The sequence below is a fragment of the Nerophis lumbriciformis genome, linkage group LG12, assembly GCF_033978685.3.
Source record: "Nerophis lumbriciformis linkage group LG12, RoL_Nlum_v2.1, whole genome shotgun sequence".
In the NCBI taxonomy this organism is placed as follows: Eukaryota; Metazoa; Chordata; class Actinopteri; order Syngnathiformes; family Syngnathidae; genus Nerophis; species Nerophis lumbriciformis.
Genome location: NC_084559.2, coordinates 1,960,372 through 1,987,500, shown reverse-complemented (window position 1 = coordinate 1,987,500; position 27,129 = coordinate 1,960,372). Strand labels below are relative to the sequence as shown.

Below are 27,129 nucleotides of genomic sequence, written 5' to 3'. Positions count from 1 at the left end.
GTAAATAATAAACAGTTTCTCTTTCAAGCATAGGTTGCATCTTTTATTACCACTAAGAGAAACTGTTTATTATTTACCGTCCAGACCTGTCATCCCTCAACAAGCGTAGCGAAATTGTAACAGCATGCCGCCACAGACGGAAGCACCTCCTAGGTAACACATGAGCCAATCACCACGCCCCTACGCCAGCCTGTACCCACCCACTCTGTGCCCTATATAAACCATGGTATGTGAATGCTCCCATTAAAATCTCCTGATGATTGAGGAAACCCTCATGAAACAGGCCTGTAGAGATGAAATAGTCTTGTGATTTTTTTCCCACACATACATATATTGCGCTCTACTACGGTATCGAGCACTATTTTTTGGATAACCTTATTAAGACATATATATATATATATATATATATATATATATATATATATATATATATATATATATATATATATATATATATATATATATATATATATATATATATATATAAATAAAATAAATACTTGAATTTCGGTGTTCATTTATTTACACGTATACACACACATAACACTCATCTACTCATTGTTGAGTTAAGGGTTGAATTGTCCATCCTTGTTCTATTCTCTGTCACTATTTCAGAACACACACATTATACAAATATACATTGTAAAATCAATGAGAAAACGGGAGCTCTAATTTGGGAGTCTGAATTAGGATCAGAAGTTCTTATATAAACATTGCGTACTCACGTCGCCATTTTGTATTGATTACTGCAGCTGTGCACTGGATTCATTCACAAATACAAACTACAACTCACAAACACTTTAGAGTTAGGCTACACCATCAGAATGTGTACTTAAACTTATAAAGATCACATGGATATTATTCAGTGAGTTGATTCACCAAAACTAACCTGTTATACAGGAGGAAAAAGCACACAGGACGTTTCAATTGTTCACAGACTGGTCGCGCTCATCAGAATGACAAGACACTTCCGGTCTGCAGGTGATAGCATTCAATTGGGAAGAAACGCCCTACTGCCCCCTACTGACCAATGTGAATACTGATAAATGTGTAATACAGCTCCAAAAACGAATTCAAACCACAAAATAAAATAAATCAACACAAAAATGTGACACATTATGGGTGGGTCACATATGCATGTACAGTAGATGGCAGTATTGTCCTGTTTAAAAGTGTCACAACATTGTCGTTTACGGCAGACGAACTGCTTTACGGTAGACGAAAACTTGACTGCTGTTGTTGTGTGTTGTTACCGCGCTGGGAGGACGTTAATGAAACTGCCTAACAATAAACCCACACAAGAAACCAAGAACTCGCCCTCCATCATTAGCTGTTTATATTGTGGGAAAGCGGACGTGTGAACAGGCTGTCAACACGTCACTCAGGTCCGTATGGAGCTGGAGGGGGCGTGGCCTCCAGCTCCGCCTGAATTTCGGGAGATTTTCGGGAGAAAATTTGTACCGGGAGGTTTTCGGGAGAGCCGCTGAATTTCGGGAGTCTCCCGGAAAATCCGGGAGGGTTGGCAGGTATGGATATAGTAGATAACTCCAGTTTGTGTGTGTGTTTAGGGTAGAGAGTGAGAAACAGAAAAAGAGAGCCAAGTTTGGCATTTTGAAATGAAAAATAATATTTACCACAAATACGAAGGGTCATACTGCTCAGTGAATCATTTGCATCATCTTTCTGGAGACTTTGTGGAATATACAGGGTACTAAATATAAGGGCAAAGAGCTACTGCAGGGTAAATACATCTTAGTCAGCTTTTAATTACCGAAAAACCGTCATTTATTAATGCATTTTAGGCAACACAAGCGTCGTTTGGCTTGATAATCATGGCGGATAAGCTACACGGACTTTGCTCGGGAGATTTCCCCTCAGACTAAACAGAGCCAAACGCTTGGTTCAACGAGATTTTCCCTTGCTTTTAAGAGCACACTGCTGTGTTTAGATGGAGACAGGTGTGGACAATACTGGAGACAGACACTACCGTATTTTTCGGAGTATAAGTCGCACCGGCCGAAAATGCACAATAAAGAAGGAAAAAAACATATATAAGTCGCACTGGAGTATTGGGGAAATGTATTTGATAAAAGCTGTCGGAGGCAGATATTTACATATATCCGAATTTAAGTGTTACTTCTTTTTAATTCATAGTCATATTTGTAAACAGCTCGTGTTTGTCCATTTGTTCTCTTTCTGTTTGTCTGCAAGTAAACTGTGTGTGTTAACCTTGAAGCTTTGGAATGTTAGAGAGAGAGATAATGGACATTTGTTTTGGCTAGAGGGACATGACTGCCAGGGACTTAAGAGGGGAGAGGGTTTTTCGGGGGGCAGACCATCTTGGCGGCGCGATAGAATGTTCTATGCTGGACTGGTCTCAATGTATATATATATATGTATGCAAAGCTTTGCAAATATATTACAAAATACCTATTCTGTCTCTGGTGGTTTTTCTACTCAGCTTTAAGTGTCGTAAAGAGCTCGGGAGCGACTTGTGACTTGAATTCCCTGGGAGGAACAACTGGTCCAAAACGCAACAAAGCCAACACCAAGAATAGACATTTGAAAGGCAATTTAAAATAAATAAAGAATAGTGAACAACAGGCTGAATTATGGTAAGAGTCATTCAAATAACTATAACATATAGAACATGCTATACGTTTACCAAACAATCTGTCACTCCTAATCGCTAAATCCCATGAAATCTTATACGTCTAGTCTCTTACGTGAATACAGTTTTCATTAGCTGTGACTGAGAGTTAATGAGGTGAGGAAACATGTGTCGTGAACGTTGTCACAACTTGTTTATAAAGTCTTTAGTTTGTTTACTCGGATGTTCACTCGTCCTTTATTTAAATGCGAACTGTATCAGTGTTCAAATAACATCAATACTAGCTTAAATATTTTCTCATTTCATCGAATTGAACGCTGGCTGTGAAGATTGTGTATTCGATGTGAGAGGTGTCACTCCCATACTTGCCAACCCTCCCGGATTTTCCGGGAGACTCCCGAAATTCAGCGCCTCTCCCGAAAACCTCCCGGGACAAATTTTCTCCCGAAAACCCCCCGAAATTCAGGCGGACCTGAGTGACGTGTTGACAACACACAACAACAGTGTCTACCGTAAAGCAGTTCGTCTGCCGTAAACAGCAATGTTGTGACACTTTTAAACAGGACAATACTGCCATCTACTGTACATGCATATGTGACCCACCCATAATGTGTCACATTTTTGTGTTGATTTATTTATTTTATTTTGTGGTTTGAATTCGTTTTTGGAGCTGTCATTACACATTTATCAGTATTCACATTGGTCAGTAGGGGGCAGTAGGGCGTTTCTTCCCAATTGAATGCTATCACCTGCAGACCGGAAGTGGCTTGTCATTCTGATGAGCGCGACCAGTCTGTGAACAATTGAAACGTCCTGTGTGCTTTTTCCTCCTGTATAACAGGTTAGTTTTGGTGAATCAACTCACTGAATATTATCCATGTGATCTTTATAAGTTTAAGTACACATTCTGATGGTGGAGCCTAACTCTAAAGTGTTTGTGAGTTGTAGTTTGTAAATGAACACTGAAATTCAAGTATTTATTTTATTTATATATATATATATATATATATATATATATATATATATATATATATATATATATATATATATACATACATATATATATATATATATATATATATAGCTAGAATTCACTGAAAGTCAAGTATTTCTTATATATATATATATCTTAACCACGCCCCCGCCCCACCCCCTACCACACCCCCGCCCCCCACCCCCACCTCCCGAAATCGGAGGTCTCAAGGTTGGCAAGTATGGTCACTCCTCTTTATTTTTGTTGGCCAAACTGTCGCACTGAACCACCAGGAGGCATTGTTGGAGAACAAAGCTTGTTTATTAGACGTCATCTTCATTAGCCAAACTGCTTTGAGTTTTATATTAATATCAAAAAGTAGAGCAAATTCATCTTAGTCAGCTTATTTTTAGTGCTGTCAAACGATTCTCACATTTAATTGCGTTTAATCACATTTTGTGCGTAGTTTGGATAGAGCAGCCATTCCAGCCACTTGAGGGTTCCAGGTTCAATCCCCGCCTCTGCCATCACTGCCGTTGTGTCCTTGGACAAGACACTTCACCCTTGTTTCCAGTGCCGCTCACACTGGTGTATGAATGTGTGCGTGGATGGAAATAACTTACATTTTTTAGCTGGAATGCCGCTGCTTTTCCACCGCGATGGTATAGACTTAGGGTCAAACAGGGCGCACGTTAACTCATTATTGTGTTTACTTTGACAGCCCTACTTATTTTGCGTTGTTCTATGATAACTAACTGCTCTGCGCTGTCCTCCAAATCTAAACATCAGACATGGAAATGATCAGCTGGACTCTCGACTCAATTGACAAAATTCTTTCGACGAGGAAAAGAGGTTCTGGGGAGCCTGGCTGCCCTGATGGAACCATTACTGTGGGGTACGTGAGAGATTCCTGGGATAAATGGAGAATCATGTGCCTCTCAGTCCTTTCCATCGAGGACGTGGAAGACATCTACCTATTTGGAACCGTGATCGCGGGGCACCTGCAGATTGGGCTGGGCATTGCTCTGGTGTATCGTCAAATTCGTAAGACGACGGCAGCCACTCAAGGAGCCCGAAGGCTGTTCGTCGCAATGGAAGGTTTGGCCAGGGCTGTGGGATAACAGACTGGGGCGTTTTCTAAACTGAATCGCAAGATGGATCGCATCATGGAAAAGCTGGTTGAAAGGGAAAAATTGGATATGAGAGCCAGCATGGGCTTCACGGTGGCAGAGGGGTTAGTGCATCTGCCTCACAATACGAAGGTCCTGAGTAGTCTTGGGTTCAATCCCGGGCTCGGGATCTTTCTGTGTGGAGTTTGCATGTTCTCCCCGTGAATGCGTGGGTTCTCTCCGGGTACTCCGGCTTCCTCCCACTTCCAAAAACATGCACCTGGGGATAGGTTGATTGGCAACACTAAATTGGCCCTAGTGTGTGGATGTGAGTGTGAATGTTGTCTGTCTATCTGTGTTGGCCCTGCGATGAGGTGGCGACTTGTCCAGGGTGTACCCCGCCTTCCGCCCGGTTGTAGCTGAGATAGGCTCCAGCGCCCCCCGCGACCCCAAAAGGGAATAAGCGGTAGAAAATGGATGGATGGATGGAGAGCCAGCATGGACGAATAGAACAGACAAGTCATTGTAATGTCTGCTCGCAGAAAAACAAAAATCCTAATCTACGATTTGACTCCCTTGAATGGCCTTGACGCTGCAACAACAGGAGCAGGCTGTTCTGAAAACATCCCCCCCGAGGACTCCTCAATGATGGACGCTTTTGACCTCCCTCCCTCAACGACACCTGGAGTCGAACTTTTGCTTGCATGAAGAGCGGCCCCAGGCCTATAGATATTACATCAACACACCCAAGACAATAGGCATAAACACACCCCCCCTAACCCCCACCACATGCCTTCATCACCGCTTGATACCCCTTTGGGGTGATGGACGGCTGGCAGCGCTTTATAGCAGCAGTCGACCTCCAGGGTCCCAACTCCCCCCCCTCTGTTGCGAGTTGTCGTGATTATATGTAACGTGTTTATGTGTGCATGGCACGGAGGTTTTTTCCCACTCCAGACTAGGCCCCCCTAGATTGTATTTTTTAGTCATCTTCTTCCCCAGCCTTTTTCCCATCTTTAACGGGGCGCCTCTGGTTCCTGTTCTGTAACCCTGTACACTGTTTGTTTGTCTAATCTTGAACGGGTTTGTGCTGAAAACATAGTTTTGTTGTACTTGTGCAATGACGATAAAGTCCTATCCTATCAGGGAACAGAAAAAAAGCCGTACCTGGTCCTGTTAATCGCCACCAGCTTCTCGATGGCCTGGGCTTGGATGAGGGAGCGAGCGTTTTCGGAGCTGTCCGTGACGATCTCATGGATGGTGTTGAGGATGGCAACCACCGTGTCCTCCTCCAAGTTCTTGGCTGGTCGCTGCTGTCCGCTTGGCAAATTACTGACCAAGTCCCGCATGGCATAACTTCCTATTAATGAAAAGGGAAACACATTTGTAAACAGTTTCAGTATTATGTTGAACTAAAAATGTGGACCACACTGTACAAATTCATCTTTGTCAAGACATTGTATGACTGCTGGAAAATCAATAAAATAGATGAATTTACCTGGACAGTTGTTGAAACACAAAAAACTATTAAAACTGATCTATACCAGCGATTTAGTAATGTATTTAACCCTTGTGTAATGTTCATATCGTTGTTACTCAGCCAGCGTTTGTGGGTCTGATGGACATTTTGTGGCTTTTAATGCCTCACAATCAAACAATGTTTACCTTATCCCAATAAACATCTGTTCAATATTTTAACATAAAAGTGTTTGATTGTGAGGCATTAAAAGCCACAAAATGCAACGGGTCGATCAGGGGTGGGGGGAGGTGTTGCAGCTTACTGCGGGGTTCGTTACCCCGAGATGCAGACGGACCACTCCGGACAAGTTGTGCAGGTAAGAACATGATTTAATCTTCAAACTTAAATGCGTACAAAAAACACAAAACAAGCAGAAGGAAAACGTGCCGATCGCACGGGAAGCCAAGGTTACCTCTTAGCACAGGAAGCATAAACTCGGAGACAAGAACTACAAACGTAACTGTTGCATGAAGCAAACAATGAAGCCAGGCCGACTGATCGGCAAAGGCAGGATTAAATAGTCCCTCTGATTAGTGCTCGGGAAACAGGTGAGCGTCCCGAGCACCAATCAGAGACAGGTGGAAACAATAAGCACCAATGGTAACTAAGAACAAACAAGGGTGCACAAAAACAGGAACTAAGGAAGTCCAAAACTAACAGAATATAACAAAAACATAATCCGAGCGACGGGTCATGACAGATACCAAGTAGTTACAGGATCGTACATTGGTCATATTCAAAGTCCGTCTGTGTCCAGGGACATATTTCCTGAGTTTATAAACATAATAGGAATTTTAAAAAGAAAAAAAGATTTTGTGACGATAAAAATTATTGATTTAATTGTAGTAGTATCGATTGCATTGTACCATATGTCCCGGCAAGAAATCTGCGTTCAAAGAACTCCGGCTTATTAGTGATTCCCAGAGCCCCAAAAAAAGTCTGCGGGCTATAGAGCGTTTTCTATTGGGGCTCCAGTACTATGGAATGCCCTCCCGGTAACAATTAGAGATGCTACCTCAGTAGAAGCATTTAAGTCCCATCTTAAAACTCATTTGTATACTCTAGCCTTTAAATAGACCCCCCTTTTAGACCAGTTGATCTGCCGTTTCTTTTCTTTTCTCCTCTGCTCCCCTTTTCCTTGTGGAGGGGGGGGGCACAGGTCCGGTGGCCATGGATGAAGTGCTGGCTGTCCAGAGTCAGGACCCGGGGTGGACCGCTCACCTGTGCATCGGCTGGGAACATCTCTGCGCTGCTGACCCGTTTCCGCTCGGGATGGTGTCCTGCTGGCCCCACTATGGACTGGACTCTTACTATTATGTTGGATCCACTATGGACTGGACTCTTACTATTATGTTAGACCCACTATGGACTGGACTTTCACACTATTATGTTAGATCCACTATGGACTGGACTCTTACTATTATGTTAGATCCACTATGGACTGGACTCTCAAAATATAATGTCAGACCCACTCGACATCCATTGTATTCGATCTCCCCTAGAGGGGGGGGGGGGGGGGGGGGGGGGGTTACCCACATATGCGGTCCTCTCCAAGGTTTCTCATAGTCATTCACATCGACGTCCCACTGGGGTGAGTTTTTCCTTGCCCTTATGTGGGCTTTGTACCGAGGATGTCGTTGTGGCTTGTGCAGCCCTTTGAGACAGTTGTGATTTAGGGCTATATAAATAAACATTGATTGATTGATTGATACGCTCCTGTACTTGGTATCATTACAGTGGATGTTAGGTGTAGATCCACCAATGGCGTTTGTTTACATTGTGACGCCGGTGAGCTACGGTGTGTAGTGAAGCATGTTTAGCTAGTCCTCGTCCTGCAAGGATGATACTTGCAATTACTGCCAATGACATTGTCGCCACGGGTTACGGAACGTAAATAAAGTATTGTTGACATTTTTTGATGCAAGTTAGATTTTTTTTGATTTAGAGGTAGAATTGATCTCTCTAAATGATTGTGAACGATAGGCAAAATTTCAAAAAAACAGTGCAGTTCCCCTCTAAGTCCCATAGCAGCTATACAATTATAAAATGATGTTGCTGAATAGACGATATGCCTGATGTATTTTATTTCTGACTGTCCAAAATGTTGACACACACGTAGGACGGAGGATTCTTGTCTGTGCAACCGTGTGTTTGCACGTCCTTCTGACACGTGCTAAATAACGTGCTAAATAATGCTCCCAAAACGGTGACAAGTGTTGATTAATCACATTGCGCATGCTAAATAATCAAAATTGTATCTTATCCTCTTAGTATTGTGGGATATTTTGATATATTGTGCATAGTGACAAAGACAGAGACGCAAAATGAATTGCACACCTTATTTTGCTCACTTAAAGTTGAACTGCACTTTTTTTTGAAATTTTGCCTATCGTTCACAATCATTATGAAGCACATGATGACGGATGGATTTTTTTAACGCATTGTAACTTGTAAATAACCGTACATAAAAGTCAGCTTACAGTGCAGCCAAAGGGGGAGGTCCTCTTAAAAAAAATATGGACATGTTGACAAGTTGTAAAAGTCAGATATATGAAGGTCGTATAATCCTAGTAATAAGGCACTGTAGCCCAAGGTCATATCATATAGCATTTTCTGACATTGCTAGACTGTGTTTGTATTTATCATAGATCATACAGAGCGGCCGATTCTTGACTAGTACAAGTATTCAGGCAAAAATGCAGAAAAAAAAGGTGTTTACCAATTAGGTCCTTGTTGCGGCGGTCGATGGAGAGGTTGCGAAGGGCGATGGCCACGGCTCGGACCACCTTGTCGGAGTCGGACCGCAGCAGCTCTACCAGGATGGGGAGACCTTTCTCTTTACGCACGGTGGCCCGGATGTAGTTGGACCACTGATAGGTAGACAGAAGGTCATGTGTGAGCGCGTTTTATCATTTGAACATTTCATTTCATGCTATGATAGAAGGAATTGGGAATACCTTGACCACAGACTTTGCATGATTGATTGACACACTCAAATAGGATGAACACTTTCACACTTACAGTCGTGGTCAAAAGTTGATATACACTTGTGAAGGACATAATGTCATGGCTGTCTTGAGTTTCCAATCATTTCTACAACTCATGACATCTCATGGACAAAGATAAGACCTTCTGGAGGAAAGTTCTGTGGTCAGATGAAACACAAATTGAGCTGTTTTGGCCACAATACCCAGCAATATGTTTGCATGGCACAGTTTTGTCACTGCCACGATCAGGAAGAAAACACAAGCTGCAGAGAGAAAATTGGTCAGGATGATCAAGAGTCAACCGAGAGCCGACAAAAAGCAGGTCTGCAATGAATTGGAAGCTGCTAGAACACAGGTGTCAGTGTCCACAGTCAAGCGTGTTTTGCATCGCCATGGACTGAGAGGCTACCACGCAAGAAGGAAGCCCTTCCTCCAGAAGCCACACCTTAAGGTCTCGTTTAAAGTTTGCTGCTGATCACATGGACAAAGATAAGACCTTCTGGAAGAAAGTTCTGTGGTCAGATGAAACAAAAAATTGAGCTGTTTTGGCCACAATACCCAGCAATATGTTTGGAGGAGAAAAGGTGAAGCCTTTTATCACAGGAACACTATTCCTACTGTTAAGCATGGTGGTGGTAGTATTATGCTCTGGGCCTGTTTTGCTGCCAATGGAACTGGTGCTTTACAGAGAGTAAATGGGACAATGAAAAAAGGAGGATTACCTCCAAATTCTTCAGGACAAGCTAAAATCATCAACCCGGAGGTTGGGTCTTGGGCGCAGTTGGGTGTTCCAACAGGACAATGACCCCAAACACACGTCAAAAGTGGTACAGGAATGGCTAAATCAGGCTAGAATGAAGGTTTTAGAATGGCCTTCCCAAAGTCCTGGACAATGCTGAAGAAACAAGTCCATGTCAGAAAACCAACACATTTAGCTGAACTGCACCAATTTTGTAAAGAGGAGTGGTCAAAAATTCAAGCAGAAGCTTGTGGATGGCTACCAAAAGCGCCTTATTGCAGTGAAACTTGCCAAGTGACATGTAAGCAAATATTAACATTGCTGTAGGTATACTTTTTGTCACGGCCAGGGCCCATTCCAATGCGCCCTCATCTTTGCGTCTTGACGAGCGCACCGCACGCCACGCCCACAGGCGCTCTCTCTCCGCTGAGGGCATGCCTCCTCGCGCCTGCAAACAATCTGCAATCGGTGAACCCGCCGTGATCAGCAAGCTGCCTTCATAAGCCGGCACAACCTGCCACGCCGGGCCGGAATATAACCTTCTGGTGGCGTACCGTAAACTCGTCTCCAGCTTCCTAGTTGCCTTCTGTCCTGATCTAAGTGTTTTCCCTGCGTTGATTGTCGTGTCCGCCCTCACCCCGCAGTTCCCTGTGTGCATCCCCGAGTCAAGCTGTGCGTCTTGTGCTCCTGGATCTTCCCTGCCTCCCTCGTGCTTCCTTCCTACGACGACTCGCTCCGGCCCCTCGACCCCGCTTCCGCCCCTGGATCATCTGCCTGCCCCACGGACTTCCGTGTTCCTTCGCTCTCGACAACACTTGGTAACACACACCTCAGCTAACTACACACACATACACTCTTGGGTTTTGACACTCTCCATTTCCTTATAGTATTTTATAAGTTAGTATTGTTTATTTTTAGTTGTTTACCTTCCCGGTAAGGTCTATTCAGGTGTACTGGAGAGGAGGCTACGCCGGATAGTCGAACCTCGGATTCAGGAGGAACAGTGTGGTTTTCGTCCTGGTCGTGGAACTGTGGACCAGCTCTATACTCTCGGCAGGGTCCTTGAGGGTGCATGGGAGTTTGCCCAACCAGTCTACATGTGTTTTGTGGACTTGTCCCTCGGGAAGTTCTGTGGGGAGTGCTCAGAGAGTATGGGGTATCGGACTGTCTGATTGTGGCAGTCCGCTCCCTGTATGATCAGTGCCAGAGCTTGGTCCGCATTGCCGGTAGTAAGTCGGACACGTTTCCAGTGAGGGTTGGACTCCGCCAAGACTGCCCTTTGTCACCGATTCTGTTCATAACTTTTATGAACAGAATTTCTAGGCGCAGTCAAGGCATTGAGGGTATCTGGTTTGGTGGCTGCAGGATTAGGTCTCTGCTTTTTGCAGATGATGTGGTCCTGATGGCTTCATCTGGCCAGGATCTTCAGCTCTCACTGGATCGGTTCGCAGCCGAGTGTGAAGCGACTGGGATGAGAATCAGCAACTCTAAGTCCGAGTCCATGGTTCTCGCCCGGAAAAGGGTGGAGTGCCATCTCCGGGTTGGGGAGGAGATCTTGCCCCAAGTGGAGGAGTTCAAGTACCTCGGAGTCTTGTTCACGAGTGAGGGAAGAGTGGATCGTGAGATCGACAGGCGGATCGGTGCGGCGTCTTCAGTAATGCGGACACTGTATCGATCCGTTGTGGTGAAGAAGGAGCTGAGCCGGAAGGCAAAGCTCTCAATTTACCGGTCGATCTACGTTCCCATCCTCACCTATGGTCATGAGCAGGGCCGGCCCGTGGCATAGGCCGTATAGGCAAATGCTAAGGGCGCCGTCCATCAGGGGGCGCCACGCCAGTGCCACAGATGTTGGAGAAAAAAAAAAAAGTTGGTACTATTATTTCTAAATACAAAAAATAATCCCACGTTAATTAAAATGCAAAGTAAAGCCTATATAATAGAAATATTATTTGTTACAACATTACGCCCCCCCCCCCGGCCCCCTCCCTTCCCGTATCATGACTCTTTTTGGACGTCACCACATCAAAAAATCAACACAAGATGTCAAAACGGCCAAAACTGTCAGGTGTCCAGGGAAGAAAAAAGAGAAAAGAAGAGGAGGAGAAACGAGAAAAAGACAGAGGTAGCAGGTAGGTAACGTTAGCCTACATGAAATGATTTGTCTGTTACAGAATGTGATAGTAACCTGGCTTTTTAGCATTAAGCTAATGTTACATGATTCGGCAATTGCTAATCAATAAATAGCTAGTTCTGTTTTAACGTCGGGTTAATATTGTGGAGGGGGCTAAATTGTTATGGAAAATAATAATGTAACGTTAGGTAATTACAGTACTCCCACCTTACATTCCTCAGGGACATTTGTATTAGATCTTTTAAGCAGGTGTTTTTTGTTTACATTGTTATTGCCTTCTGGTTAGCTAATGTTTGCCCTGCAGGTAATAGTCACTTTTCCACCCCTTTATATATTAGGTATAGTTGTAAGCCTAGTTGTTAAAGTGCACATCATTAATGTAAATTAAGCAATATGTATGTAAAAAATATTGTATTTCATATATTCATTTTTTATTTTTTGCCTTGATTTATTTATTCATATTTTTTTTATCTTGTTAACTATTCTGATTGTTAATTTGCTTTCTTTAAGTAAAAAAAAGGTCAAAGACAAAGCTATTCGGTTTCTTGTGAGTATATACACTTCACTGCCGATGTGGGGGGGGCGCCACCTAAAATCTTGCCTAGGGCGCCAGATTGGTTAGGGCCGGGCCTGGTCATGAGCTTTGGGTTATGACCGAAAGGACAAGATCACGGGTACAAGCGGCCGAAATGAGTTTCCTCCGCCGGGTGGCAGGGCTCTCCCTTAGAGATAGGGTGAGAAGCTCTGTCATCCGGGGGGAGCTCAAAGTAAAGCCGCTGCTCCTCCACATCGAGAGGAGCCAGATGAGGTGGTTCGGGCATCTGGTCAGGATGCCACCCGAACGCCTCCCTAGGGAGGTGTTTAGGGCACGTCCGACCGGTAGGAGGCCGCGGGGAAGACCCAGGACACGTTGGGAAGACTATGTCTCCCGGCTGGCCTGGGAACGCCTCGGGGTCCCACAGGAAGAGCTGGACCAAGTGGCTGGGGAGAGGGAAGTCTGGGCTTCCCTGCTTAGGCTGCTGCCCCCGCGACCCGACCTCGGATAAGCGGAAGAAGATGGATGGATGGATGGAGTATTGTTTATTATTAATTATTGTTATATATATATTGACTATATATATAATAAATTATTGAACATTACTTCTCCCTGGTGTCTGAGCCGTCATCTCCTCTCAGCAACCATAATACTTTTGACCCAGCACATAAATGTGTCTTGATTTAGAACAATAATACACACTTAAAATATTGCATTTGACATGGAATTGGTTCTAGTCTGAGTCGACCCTCTGAAAGGTACCGTCAGAATAAGAGTTAGCACAAGATGGCAGTAGTAAGCCTTGCAAAGGGCGCACATCAAGTGGTGCAGACTAGCAGGGCTTGAGAGAGAGCACACACAGGCTTTAGTCCAGCATTCAGATGTGACAAATTTATAAGCAGCTCGACCTTCTCCCGAGTCCGGCTCGGGGGACCCTCTGATCGGCTTCCGCAGGACAAAAACACATGCACCAAAGGACAAACTGATTTGTCCTAAAATGGCCACCTTTGCTAGGAAAAAAATCACTACAGATGAATTATGGAGAGGCTAAAATGTGACAAGGATGAAATCACCCACTCATGTGATTCTTCCCGAGGAGCCAGAGGGGCCTGCTGAAGACTGATTTCACCCGCTTGATAGGTGCGTTCACATATGTATGCAAACTGAAACACTGGCCATTATAATGCTGCTGCGCACAGAAAAAAACAGAGATTGTGTATAAAAACAGGAATCTAACACCCACCCTTTCCTGTCCATAAATCACGGCTGCCTGCAAGTTAGATGCACACCCCCTGCAGCTTTAATTGGCATAAATGTTGAGTCTGCCTGCAGATATTCTCATCTATCATCAGAAGCATGCATCTGATATAGATGTTTACATTAGTTACATCATAGAGCTGTAACATCAATTGGAAATCCTTGATTTGATTACACTCAACATTCAAACATCTCTACTTCACATATGTTTATTACAGTGACGTGCAGTCACTAGAGGCAGGTGAGGCATCCTGGAAAGAAAAAAAATGTAAAAAGAAAAAAAAAAGTTTAATTGTTATATGTATGCAGTGATTATACTATAAAGTTATTTTCCATTTAACTTCACCAGTTTTAGATTATTTTTTATTCAAAATCGCTGAATTTTCACATTTGCCGTTCAAATACTGAGAAGAGACGGTGCGGTGAACAGCAGCCAGTTGAGGCACGTCACTCAGTGCCTCAACATGGATTCTGGACTCGGCTAACTGCTGGCCTGCTGTGCAGTGAGACCGTATTGCTATATGAATTATATTATACATTTCCATAGTTTAGTTAGCTGAGGTATATAATGTACAGTGTATTTTGTCAACAACTGTATGTGTGTAACGTATTTCTTGTGCTGAGCGATCATAAAACGGCTGCAAAAGACGCACTGGCTGAGGCTCGCAGTAATCCCGCCTCCTGCACCCCCGCCGTAGAATTGTTATATCAACTAAAGCCCACACTTAAACTTTCCACGTGCAAGATTGAATCTATTTAAAAAAGTTATTTCATAAGAAGCCAAAAAGTGCAAAAACAATAATGTTCGTGTTGGAGGAGTTGTGAATGACTGCAGGGCCACAACATTAGGTACACCTGCAGACTGCAGGTGTACCTAATTCGCAACTCCTCCAACACGAACATTATTGTTTTTGCACTTTTTGGCTTCTTATTAAATAACTTTTGTAACCTATTTTCATGGGCTTTCCTCTTTGTGATGTTAAGTTCCTGTTATGCGCTGTTATACAGTATATGCCTTGAGCTCTTATTTTGAAGGCGCTAAGAGCGGAAGTGATGACACGGAGTGGAGCGTAGGTTTTTGAAAAAAGGTAAATAAAGTGGTCCTCGTGTAAACTGGAGCCTACGTGTTTGTTATTTTGTAGTTTCATACAGTATAGGCGACATTTATAAACCCTCGGTTACACTTTTTTAAATAGATTCAATCTTGCACGTGGAAAGTTTAAGTGAGGGCTTTAGTTGCGGCGCATGGACTTAATTTATAAGTAAAGGTAAGACCATAATAACGTTTTTTTTAATTAAATGTGCTTTTTTGTGTGCTACTGTTTGTATGTGTAAAGTTAAAGTTAAGTTAAAGTACCAATGATTGTCACACACACACTAGGTGTGGTGAAATGTGTCCTCTGCATTTGACCCATCCCCTTGTTCACCCCCTGGGAGGTGAGGGGAGCAGTGGGCAGCAACGAGAATAATTTTTGGTGATTTAACCCCCAATTCCAACCCTTGATGCTGAGTGCCAAGCAGGGAAGAATGCTGGTATGAGCTTTTAAACATAACCCGTTAACTGCTGCCAATCAAATGGTGAATAAGATACTCTTTAGGGTTCATATGTTTGTAAATCTGACTGTGATGAAGTCAGTGCCTCACCAGCCATCAACCTCACCGCACGTCACTGGTTTATTATGATTGTATTCAAGGACAGTGGCTTGAAAAAGTATTTACCGTATTTTCCGGACTATAAGGCGCACTTAAAATCCTTTTTTTCCCCTCAAAACTCGACAGTGCGTACGTTTGGTTGAGCTTACCTACCTCGAAGCTATTTTATTTGGCAAATGGTGTAATAATAAGTGTGAGCAGTAGATGGCAGTCAAACATAAGAGATACGTGTAGACTGCACTACGTTGGCAATATGACTCAAGTACCGTATTTTTCGGAGTATAAGTCGCACCGGCCGAAAATGCATAATAAAGAAGGAAAAATACAAATATAAGTCGCACTGGAGTATAAGTCGCATTTTTTGGGGGGAAATGTATTTGATAAAAGCCAACACCAAGAATAGACATTTGAAAGGCAATTTAAAATAAATAAAGAATAGTGAACAACAGGCTGAATAAGTGTACGTTATATGAGGCATAAATAACCAACTGGTATGTTAACGTAACATATAATGGTAAGAGTCATTCAAATAACTATAACATATAGAACATGCTATACGTTTACCAAACAATCTGTCACCCATGAAATCTTATACATCTAGTCTCTTACGTGAATGAGCTATATAATATTATTTGATATTTTACGGTAATGTGTTAATAATTTCACACATAAGTCGCTCCTGAGTATAAGTCGCACCCCCGGGCCAAACTATGAAAAAAACTGCGACTTATAGTCCGAAAAATACGGTAAACAACACCCACATTTTAAATGTTCCATTGAAATATATAGAACATTACACACAGTGCTCAGAAATCTATTAAAATGTTTTAGTACGACTTTGGTAAGCTTGGTGGATTGTACTGTGCTACAACATAGGAGTATTATTATGGTGTGTGTATAAGGTAAGACGTATTATCTGGCGTTTTGTTTCGCAATATTATGCAAAAGCAACTTTTCATACATTCTGGTACATGCTGATCTGTATTTGGGATCTGCATAAATCCTGAAAAATTCCGCGGGTCCGACTTTGTAGTCCGTGCCAAAACCGTATTCGATAATCTTCATCTTTTTCTTTATCTTCTTGTTATGTGACATTCATCCTCCACTGTTGCCATTTCTAATATAAAGTAGTGTAAAGTTCTTACTTATATCTGTCAGTGAACTCGTCATGAAAGCACTAAAACATACCGGTGTAGTGAGTTTACATTATTCACCCAAGGAACTGTAGTTATTAGAGTTCCGGTCGGACGTTTTTTCACATGACAAATTTCCGGGTGTTGTTGTTGTTTCGGGATGAGGAGACGCTGCTCCGTTATTGATTGAAGTAAAGTCTGACTGTCATTAAAACAGTTAGCGCCATCTTTTGACACTTCTTCCACTCCCGTCCTTGCACGCTACACCGCTACAACAAAGATGACGGGGAGAAGACGCTGTCGAAGGAGAGCCACGTAAATAAGACCCGCCCACAAAACGGCGCATCCGGAAGCGACTGTCAGAAAGCGGCTTGAAGATGATCTGTAAAACATCATCTATGCAACATTTTGACCAAAGAACTACCATTACATGTTATGTAGACCACAAGGAAGTCTTTTAAGCCCTATAATCCGGCGCCTTATATATGAAAAAAAATATCGAAAATATACCATTCATCGGCAGTGCGTTTTATAATCCGGTGGGCCCTATGTTCCGGAAAATACGGTAACCCCCAAATGAGTCAACAATTACAGCTGCAAGTGCACTCAATCAGCAGGTGTATAATAAGTACAATACCTGCATTATAAATAGAGATGTCCGATAATGGCTTTTTTGCCGATATCCGATATTGTTCAAATCTTAATTACAGATTCCGATATCAACCGATATCGATATATACAGTCGTGGAATGAACACATTATTATGCCTAATTTTGTTGTGATGCCCCGCTGGATGCATTAAACAATGTAACAAGGTTTTCCAAAATAAATCAACTCAAGTTATGGAAAAAAAAAATGCCAACATGGCACTGCCATATTTATTATTGAAGTCACAAAGTGCATTATTTTTTTTTTAACATGCCTCAAAACAGCAGCTTGGAATTTGGGACATGCTCTCCCTGAGAGAGCATGAGGAGGTTGAGGTGGGCGGGGTTTTTGGGTAGGGGGTAGCGGGGGGGTGTATATTGTAGCGTCCCGGGAAGAGTTAGTGCTGCAAGGGTTTCTGGGTATTTGTTCTGTTGTGTTTATGTTGTGTTACAGTGCGGGATGTTCTCCCGAAATGTGTTTGTCATTCTTGGTTGGTGTGGGTTCACAGTTGTTTATACGGCATACTTGCCAACCTTGAGACCTCCGATTTTGGGAGGTGGGGGGTGGGGGGCGTGGTTGGGGGCGTGGTTAAGAGGGGAGGAGTATATTTACAGCCAGGGGCGCTGCTAGGGATTTTGGGCCCCATGAAAAGAATCTTTACAGGGCCCCCAACACAGTGTCATTATTTTTTCTGTATTATAATTTCATCATCATTAGGGGCCTCTCTGGGCCCCCCTCCATCATGGGCCCCTAGAATCCGTCTCCTTTACCCCCCCCCCCCTTTTCGGCGCCCCTGTTTACAGCTAGAATTCACCAACTGGAGTATTTCATATATATATATATATATATATATATATATATATATATATATATATATATATATATATATATATATATATATATGTATGTATGAAGTACTTGACTTTCAGTGAATTCTAGCTATATATATATGTATTTATTTTATACTTGAATTTCAGTGTTCATTTATTTACACATATACACACAGATAACACTCATCTACTCATTGTTGTACTTGAAAGTACAATGCAATACAATTCCGGGGCAATGGCACCTATCAAATACACAGTAATGAAAACACAGTCGTTCTACTAACTGTACTGTGTGTTATGAGAGTAGAGTATGTGTGTGTGTGGCCCTTTAATAGGTGACAGCATGTGAGGTGAGTGACGTCAGTGAGTGTGTGGGCGAGAGAAGAGAGGGAGCGGGGTAGCGTGAGTGCGGGGAGGGACTAGTTGGTTTTGTGTTGGATTGGCTGTGTGCAAGCAATCAATAAAGCAAGATTTGCAACTAATCGCTGGACTCATCATTCACCCTCAAGTCGTCCGCCGTGGAGACCCACCGCCGGGTAAGGTGAAGGGTGTTGCCCCGAGCATACATCGGCCCTGGAGAAGTGTCTCCCCTGCGCTCTTCGACTACGGTCTCGTTCTTCTGCTTTGTCTCCTTGTGTGCGCACACTGGACTCAGGTCCGCATGGAGCTGGAGGGGGCGTGGCCTCCAGCTCCGGCTGAATTTCGGGAGAAAATTTCTTCCGGGAGGTTTTCGGGAGAGGCGCTGAATTTCGGGAGTCTCCCGGAAAATCCGGGAGGGTTGGCAAGTATGTTATACGGCCACCCTCAGTGTGACCTTGCCCCGGAATTGTATTGCATTGTACTTTCAAGTACAACAATGAGTAGATGAGTGTTATGTGTGTGTGTATGTGTAAATAAATGAACACTTGTGTGTGTGTGTGAAAAGCCGAAGATATTATGTGATTGGGCCGGCACGCAAAGGCAGTGCCTTTAAGGCACGCCCCCAATATTGTTGTCTGGGTGGAAATCGGGAGAAATTCGGGAGAATATATATATATATATATATATATTTCTACAGTGGTTGTAACGTGACAAGATGTGGACAACTCAAAAAGGGTATAAGTACTTTTCCAAGCCCCTATGCATCTAAATGTATGCGGACACTGTTGCTGTATGATTTGCACCCTCCCGCCATTTCCACTCACAGTCCATTGTCCGGCACCAAGGTTCTGCAGAGCACCCGCAGCGGCCTCCAGGGTGTTGTAGTTTTGACTCTCCGTCAGGAGAGAAAGGTAGAGCCTCACTACCTCTGGCTGATACAGCAGCTCAAAACCTGCATAGAAACACACAACATGCGACATGAGGACGCAGCGTTTGACAAAGATATCGCACAACGGTGACACTGGTGATTATTATGATTATTTACTACGAAGCCACGCTGTTGTAACACGTGGCTTGGCACATTGTCTTGCTGAAATAAGCAGGGGCGTCCATGATAATGTTGCTTGGATGGCAATATATGTTGTTCCAAAACCTGTATGTACCTTTCAACATTAATGGCGCCTTCACAGATGTGTAAGTTACCCATGTCTTGGGCACTAATACACCCCCATACCATCACAGATGCTGGCTTCTGAACTTTGCGCCTATAACAATCCGGATGGTTCTTTTCCTCTTTGTTCCGGAGGACACGACGTCCACAGTTTCCAAAAACAATTTGAAATGTGGACTCTTTAGACGACAGAACACTTTTCCACTTTGCATGAGTCCATTTTAGATGAGCTCGGGGCCCAGCGAAGCCGGATGCGTTTCTGGGTGTTGTTGATAAATGGCCTTCGCTTTGCATAGTAGAGTTTTAACTTGCACTTACAGATGTAGCGACCAACTGTAGTTACTGACAGTGGTTTTCTGAAGTGTTCCTGAGCCCATGTGGTGATATCCTTTACACACCGATGTCGGTTTTTGATGCAGCGCCGCCTGAGGGATCCAAGGTCGCGGGGCATTCTATGTTACGTGCAGGGATTTATCCAGATTCTCTGAACCTTTTGATGATATTACAGACCTTAGATGGTGAAATCCCTAAATTCCTTGCAATAGCTGGTTGAGAAATGTTGTTCTTAAACTGTTCGACAATTTGCTCACGCATTTGTTGACAAAGTGGCGACCCTTTGAACGACTGAGCATTTAGTAGAAGCTGCTTTTATCAACTCAATCATGGCACCCACCTGTTCCCAATTAGCCTGTTCACATGTGGGATGTTCTAAATAAGTGTTTGATGAGCATTCCTCAACTTTATCAGTCTTTTTTTTTTGCCACTTGTGCCAGCTTTTTTTGTAACATGCTGCAGGCATCAAATTCCAAATGAGCTAATATTTGCAAAAAAATAACCAGTTCGAACATTAAATATCTTGTTTTTGCAGTCTTGAAAAGGATTTGCAAGCAATAATAATAATAATAATAATAATAATAGATTTTATTTGTAAAAAGCACTTTACATTGAGTAAACAACCTCAAAGTGCTACAGTGTATTAAAAAAAATAAAAATACAAAGATAATAAAAATAAATGAAAATAGCTAAAACTAAAAAATAGCTAGAAATCAAATTCCAAGCAGGCAAAAAAATAACAAAGTTTTTCAGTTCGAACGTTAAATATCTTGTTTTTGCAGTCTTGAAAAGGATTTGCAAGTAATAATAATAATAATAATAATAATAGATTTTATTTGTAAAAAGCACTTTACATTGAGTAAACAACCTCAAAGTGCTACAGTTTATTTAAAAAAATAAAAATACAAAGATAATAAAAAATAAATAAAAATAGCTAAAACTAAAAAATAGCTAAAACTAGTATGCATATATCTAAAAAAAAAAGTTGTTTTTAAAAAGAAGGCTTTTTAAGCCTTTTTTAAAAGCATCCACAGTCTGTGGTGCCCTCAGGTGATCAGGGAGCGCATTCCACAGAATGGTTTTCACTGGTTTTGATGTTTGCAAAACAACAAATATCCCCTCTTAACAATATATGATTGCATAACGACAGGAAATACTTTGGAATGACGAACGAGAAGGACATGAGAGAGATATTATTGATCCAGAGAGCCTCTGCAAACCCAGTATTTGAAGAGGCCGCTAATCCCGCCTCACACATTGCAAATCCACCACAGTCAATCATTCGGCCTCCCTCTGATGGAAACATAATTACATTATCAGCTATTAGACAGAGCAGGCTCAGGGATGGAAAATCAAAGCTTCAAGAGAATGTAGTCATTTTACCAGTGATCACAACACGAGTGGTGGGGATTTTTGTGTGTATCACTTGTTTTGTCAAGGTTATTGTGAGCTTTTAGCGTGACTGCAGATGTCTTACATTATTAATGACAGCATACATCATGCTTGTGGTAAGGGGTACAAGGATAGTAATAGTAACTGCATCTAAACAGACAATCACACAATCTCTTAGACTAGTACTACTACACTGTGGGTCTGGTCTATAAAGATCCAAATACCACGCACTAAACACAGTGTGCAAACTATAAAATTGCATGTAGTATTTAGTGGGCATGGTGCGGGTAATCTAAGACTGTGCTCAATTGATAAGAAGTGCAAAAGTGGTGCAGACTGCCTTATTTAAATGAGAACTTTCCAACCAAGGAACCAGTCATTGCCCTCCATATATATGTGCCGTCAATCCAACCTGTGCTAATTTGTCATGTTGTGCGATAAGTTAAAGTTCAATTATTCTCTGCATTTCACCCGTGACCATTGATCACACCCCTGGAAGACGAGGGGAGCAGTGAGCAGCAGCGGTGGCAGCAGCGCCCGGGAGGATATGCAGGTACACCCCACCTTTTCACCAAAACCACACTGCAAAAAGTCAGTGTTCGAAAACAAGAAAAAAACACAGAAAAATGAGGGGAACTTTATTTGAACTAAGCAAAAGTATCTGCCAATAGAACAAGAAAATTTGGCTTGTCAAGACTTTTCAAAACAAATAAAATGAGCTAACCTCAATGAACCACAAAATACCTTAAAATAAGTATATTCTCACTAATAACAAGTGCACTTTTCTTGGTAGAAAAAAAAGAGACCTTTTTGCTCAATATGTTGAAAAATATTCTTAAATGAAGTAAATGCTAGTGCCATTATCTTGACATAATGATATTACATTTCTTGAAACCAGCAAACTTATACTAAAAACTAATTTATTGTTCTTAATGGAAAGGCAACAAGGCAAGCGTTTGTTACTCTCGGATATATTATATTGTCTAAAAATGCATTTTTCCATTGATAACATGACATCATCGCGCCAAGTGCTTGTTCTTTCAGTCAATTAGTGCGCATATATACAGCCCGGCCCCCGGCCAAACAAACTGGGGACGGCATGGCGCGGTTGGGAGAGTGGCCGTGCCAGCAACCTGAGGGTTCTTGATTCGATCCCCACCTTCTACCAACCTCGTCACGTCCGTTGTGTCCTTGAGCAAGACACTTCACCCTTGCTCCTGATGGGTCGTGGTTAGGGCCTTGCATGGCAGGTCCCGCCATCAGTGTGTGAATGGGTGAATGTGGAAATAGTGTCAAAGCACAAGGTAGAAAAGTGCTGTACAAGTTAACCCATTTACCATTTACCATTGTTCTTACTGTCAGAACAGTGGGGTCTAAATCAAGGAGATGGTCGTACCAAAGGCAACACCACAGTGTATGAAGGTGAGAGTAGTATATGAAAACTTTACTTTAAGCTCTGAAGTCAGTAGTACTGATTGAGCTGACAGTGCCATGGGAGGAGGGACTGGAAGCTGCCTACGAGAGAAAGAAGGCAAAGTATGCAGACCTGGTCGCGGAGTGCAGAGAAAGTGGATGGAGGGTGAGACTGTATCCGGTGGAGGTGGGAGCCAGAGGCTTCGTGGGCAGATCAACACCCCGTCTGCTCAAGGACCTGGGACTACGTGGAGCCACCCTGAGCAGATCCACCAAGGAGCTCTCAGAAGTAGCAGAGAAAGCTAGCCACTGGCTCTGGCTCAAATGACGCGACAAGGCTTGGGGAGCAACATCCAAGTAGGTTCTGCTGCAGGGGGTGTCAGGGAGACGTCCCTGTTCACTGCCCCGCCACCGGGAGATGTTCTGGGCTAAGGGGCGAAACATCAATGAGAGGTGGTCCCCAAGCTGAAGACCCTGCAGCAAAACCTTTTCTGGTATGCGGTCAGGTTTAGGCCTGCCTCAGGGAAGAGGACGTCCCTGCCATGCACAGTCCACCACAGGCACCGGTGGAGGTGCGACAGGCCTAAGGCCCAGCGGCAAGACCACCTTGCTGTAATTAAAATCCACGGTGGAAAGTTGCACAACTAATGGTGGAAGTAGTTCCGTATCGATTGCAATTAAGGGTAAGGAGTAGCATTGAGGCAGACTGGTAAATGATAATGGATTAACTGATATGTGACTCTTCTCTGACTCGACCATCTGCTTGCCTTTGGGAACGTTAGCTCTAAGTGCAACAGACAGGATGCAAAGATATACCAATACACACATCAAGACGTGGCCCCGGCTAGTCAAAAAGCTATGCTCATCAATCAAAGATGTACAAGCCTCTGCCTCAAAACGATCCCACCATTATTTATTTATTATTTTTAAAAACGACAGGCAGAGAAAAAGGGTGACGGGTATACAGATGGAGATTGTGAGGATGCGGGGCGCGCCGGAGCCTGCTCCGAGATGGGCGACAGGTGCGTAGATGGCGCACTTGCCTCATCACCTGTCACTGTATAAAAGGGCAGCGGCCGGGAACGAGGGGGTTGGTGAAGTCGGAGTGGATGGCCGAGACGGAGACGAAGACGCGGAAGGCTGAAAAGCGACCGGAAGAGCGAGACGGGGAGAAGAGGCGAGTGCTGAAAAGCGACCGGAGAAGGAGGTTTATTAAAAAAATAAACAAAATCTCCAAACCGTCAAGCCTGTCATGTCCGTCATTGGTGGTCCGAGGAACCCTCAGGGATATAGAAAGTAAACAACAGCACAGACCTGATCTTTAGAGTCCGGACTTTTAGGTAACTCAAATATTGTCCGTGTGCTTTGTCTTGCTGGAATCCTGCGTGTGGCAGAAGACAAATATTCAAGACAAGAGTAAAAACAAATACTTGGAAGACCAATGGGAAGCACTGCTCACCACAGACACAATTTACTTTAGTCTTTTAATGTGGAATTCACAGGTGCCTCTCGTTCCACATTTGCATCTTATGCACATTTGACCTCCGAGCTCCCTTTCATGTGTCTTTATATAAATATATGCAGCCACATGGGGAACTAATGAAGACTCTTGAAAGGCAGAGCCACAGAGAGGCCGCGACTTATCACAAGTGCCGCGTGCTAGTTTAGTAATAATTGCTTCATTAAATACAGACCGAGCAGTAGAGTCATGTAAACAAAACCGAAAAAAAACCTGTCAAGACTTACAGAGGTGTAAGATGTACAATTTGCTACATCATTATATAATGATTAACTTCTCTCTATCGTTAAGAATGTTAAAATGTTACCTTGCCTTGACTGTTGATTAAGATTTTATAATGGCAGTTTGACGTTGGTGCTATCGTAATGTTTGGACTACAAGCCACTACTTTTCCCATGCATTGAAATCTGCGTAGTGGGTAGACTGAGGGTTGCAGGTTCACTCCCCGCCTCATGCCATCCAAATCGCTGCCGTTGTGTCCTTGGGTAGGACACTTCACCCTTGTCCCGAGTGATAGGTGGTGGTCGGGGCAGTACGGCGGAACAGGGGTTAGTGCATGTGCCTCAGAATACGAAGGTCCTGAGTAGTCCTGGGTTCAATCTCGGGCTCGGGATCTTTCTGTGTGGAGTTTGCATGTTCTCTCCGTGACTGCGTGGGTTCCCTCCGGGTACTCCGGCTTCCTCCCACCTCCAAAGACATGCACCTGGGGTTGGTCCCTCCCACCTCCAAAGACATGCACCTGGGGATAGGCCCCTGCCACTTCCAAAGACATGCACCTGGGGATAGGCCCCTCCCACCTCCAAAGGACCCTGCCACTTCCAAAGACATGCACCTGGGGATAGGCCCCTGCCACCTCCAAAGACATGCACCTGGGGATAGGCCTCTCCCACTTCCAAAGACATGCACCTGGGGATAGGCCCCTCCCACCTCCAAAGACATGCACCTGGGGATAGGCCCCTGCCACTTCCAAAGACATGCACCTGGGGATAGGCCCCTCCCACCTCCAAAGGCCCCTGCCACTTCCAAAGACATGCACCTGGGGATAGGCCCCTGCCACCTCCAAAGACATGCACTTGGGGATAGGCCTCTCCCACTTCCAAAGACATGCACCTGGGGATAGGCCCCTCCCACCTCCAAAGACATGCACCTGGGGATAGGCCCCTGCCACTTCCAAAGACATGCACCTGGGGATAGGCCCCTCCCACCTCCAAAGGACCCTGCCACTTCCAAAGACATGCACCTAGGGATAGGCCCCTGCCAACTCCAAAGACATGCACCTGGGGATAGGCCCCTGCCACCTCCAAAGACATGCACCTGGGGATAGGCCCCTCCCACCCCCGAAGACATGCACCTGGGGATAGGCCCCTGCCACTTCCAAAGACATGCACCTGGGGATAGGCCCCTCCCACCTCCAAAGACATGCACCTGGGGATAGGCCCCTGCCACTTCCAAAGACATGCACCTGGGGATAGGCCCCTCCCACCTCCAAAGGCCCCTGCCACTTCCAAAGACATACACCTGGGGATAGGCCCCTGCCACCTCCAAAGACATGCACTTGGGGATAGGCCTCTCCCACTTCCAAAGACATGCACCTGGGGATAGGCCCCTGCCACTTCCAAAGACATGCACCTGGGGATAGGCCCCTGCCAACTCCAAAGACATGCACCTGGGGATAGGCCCCTCCCACCTCCAAAGCTATGCACCTGGGGATAGGCCCCTGCCACTTCCAAAGACATGCACCTGGGGATAGGCCCCTCCCACCTCCAAAGCTATGCACCTGGGGATAGGCCCCTGCCACTTCCAAAGACATGCACCTGGGGATAGGTTGATTGGCAACACTACATTGGCCCTAGTGTGTGAATGTTGTCTGTCTATCTGTGTTGGCCCTGTGATGAGGGGGCGACTTGTCTAGGGTGTACGCCGCCTTCCGCCCGAATGCAGCTGAGATAGTCTCCAGCACCCCCTGCGACCCCAAAAGGGACAAGCGATAGAAAATGGAGGTGGAGGTGGTGGTTGGAGGGGCCGTAGGCGCAAACTGACAGCCACTCTTCCGTCAGACTGCCCCAGGGCAGCTGTGGCTATGAAAGTAGCTTACCACCACCAGGTGTGAATGAATGATGGCTTCTCACTTCTCTGTGAAGCGCTTTGAGTGTCTAAGAAAAGCGCTATATAAATCTAATCCATTATTATTATTATACAGCGGCTAATTTATGGATTTTTTTCAGGTTCACAAGCGTCACATGGCGCAAATAAATCTAGCCTCGTCACATCAGACCAATGAAATTGCCGAACGGGTCAAGGTGGAGCAATAAAATTGTTCACATTAAATCAAACGGCGAGTGGTGTTTTGTTATTGGACTTTTATGCTTGTCACAAATTGTCCATGACAAACATATGGGTGTCCATATGTGCACTTGGCACCAGGTCACACTAGGCCGCGGTTCGGTGATCAACTTTGCGGTTTGTGTCATTGGATTTGCGATCTCATGTTTTGGACACTCAGCTTTCTACCGATCACCACCTGGTAATGAGTTGGTGCTGGGTATGACGTTAAACTACATCCAGGCATTGGATGGGAGGTTGTGTGTGGGGTTAGTGAGTCCCAACTAAAGTCTATAAAATGCACACAAAGAACCGTTTGCACCTTCTCTTGTGACTGACGGGCGGTCAGCGCCATAAAGCTGAGCGGGTCCCTGGGTAATTGGGGCGCGGACAACCAACAGGACAGACTAAGTTCAACAGCCCAGTAAGGCAATTAGTCTAGGAGAAGGATCTCTGATATAAAATACCCCTTCCAACCCGCACCAAGCCAGCGT

The 27,129-nt window shown here is 44.1% G+C and overlaps 1 protein-coding gene across 2 annotated transcripts in view; it reads right to left on the bottom strand.

Annotated features, from left to right (window-relative positions):
• The window catches only part of LOC133623017 (splicing regulator ARVCF-like), a 670,015-nt gene that overhangs the window by 20,357 nt on the left and 622,529 nt on the right, over positions 1-27,129 (bottom strand). For both annotated transcript variants that reach the window (XM_072914236.1, XM_072914237.1), the window contains 3 exons: positions 19,310-19,437; positions 8,932-9,082; positions 5,861-6,053 (listed from right to left, as the gene is read on the bottom strand). In XM_072914236.1, coding sequence (XP_072770337.1) covers positions 5,861-6,053; positions 8,932-9,082; positions 19,310-19,437 — 472 coding nt within the window. The remainder of the gene's footprint in view (positions 1-5,860; positions 6,054-8,931; positions 9,083-19,309; positions 19,438-27,129) is intronic.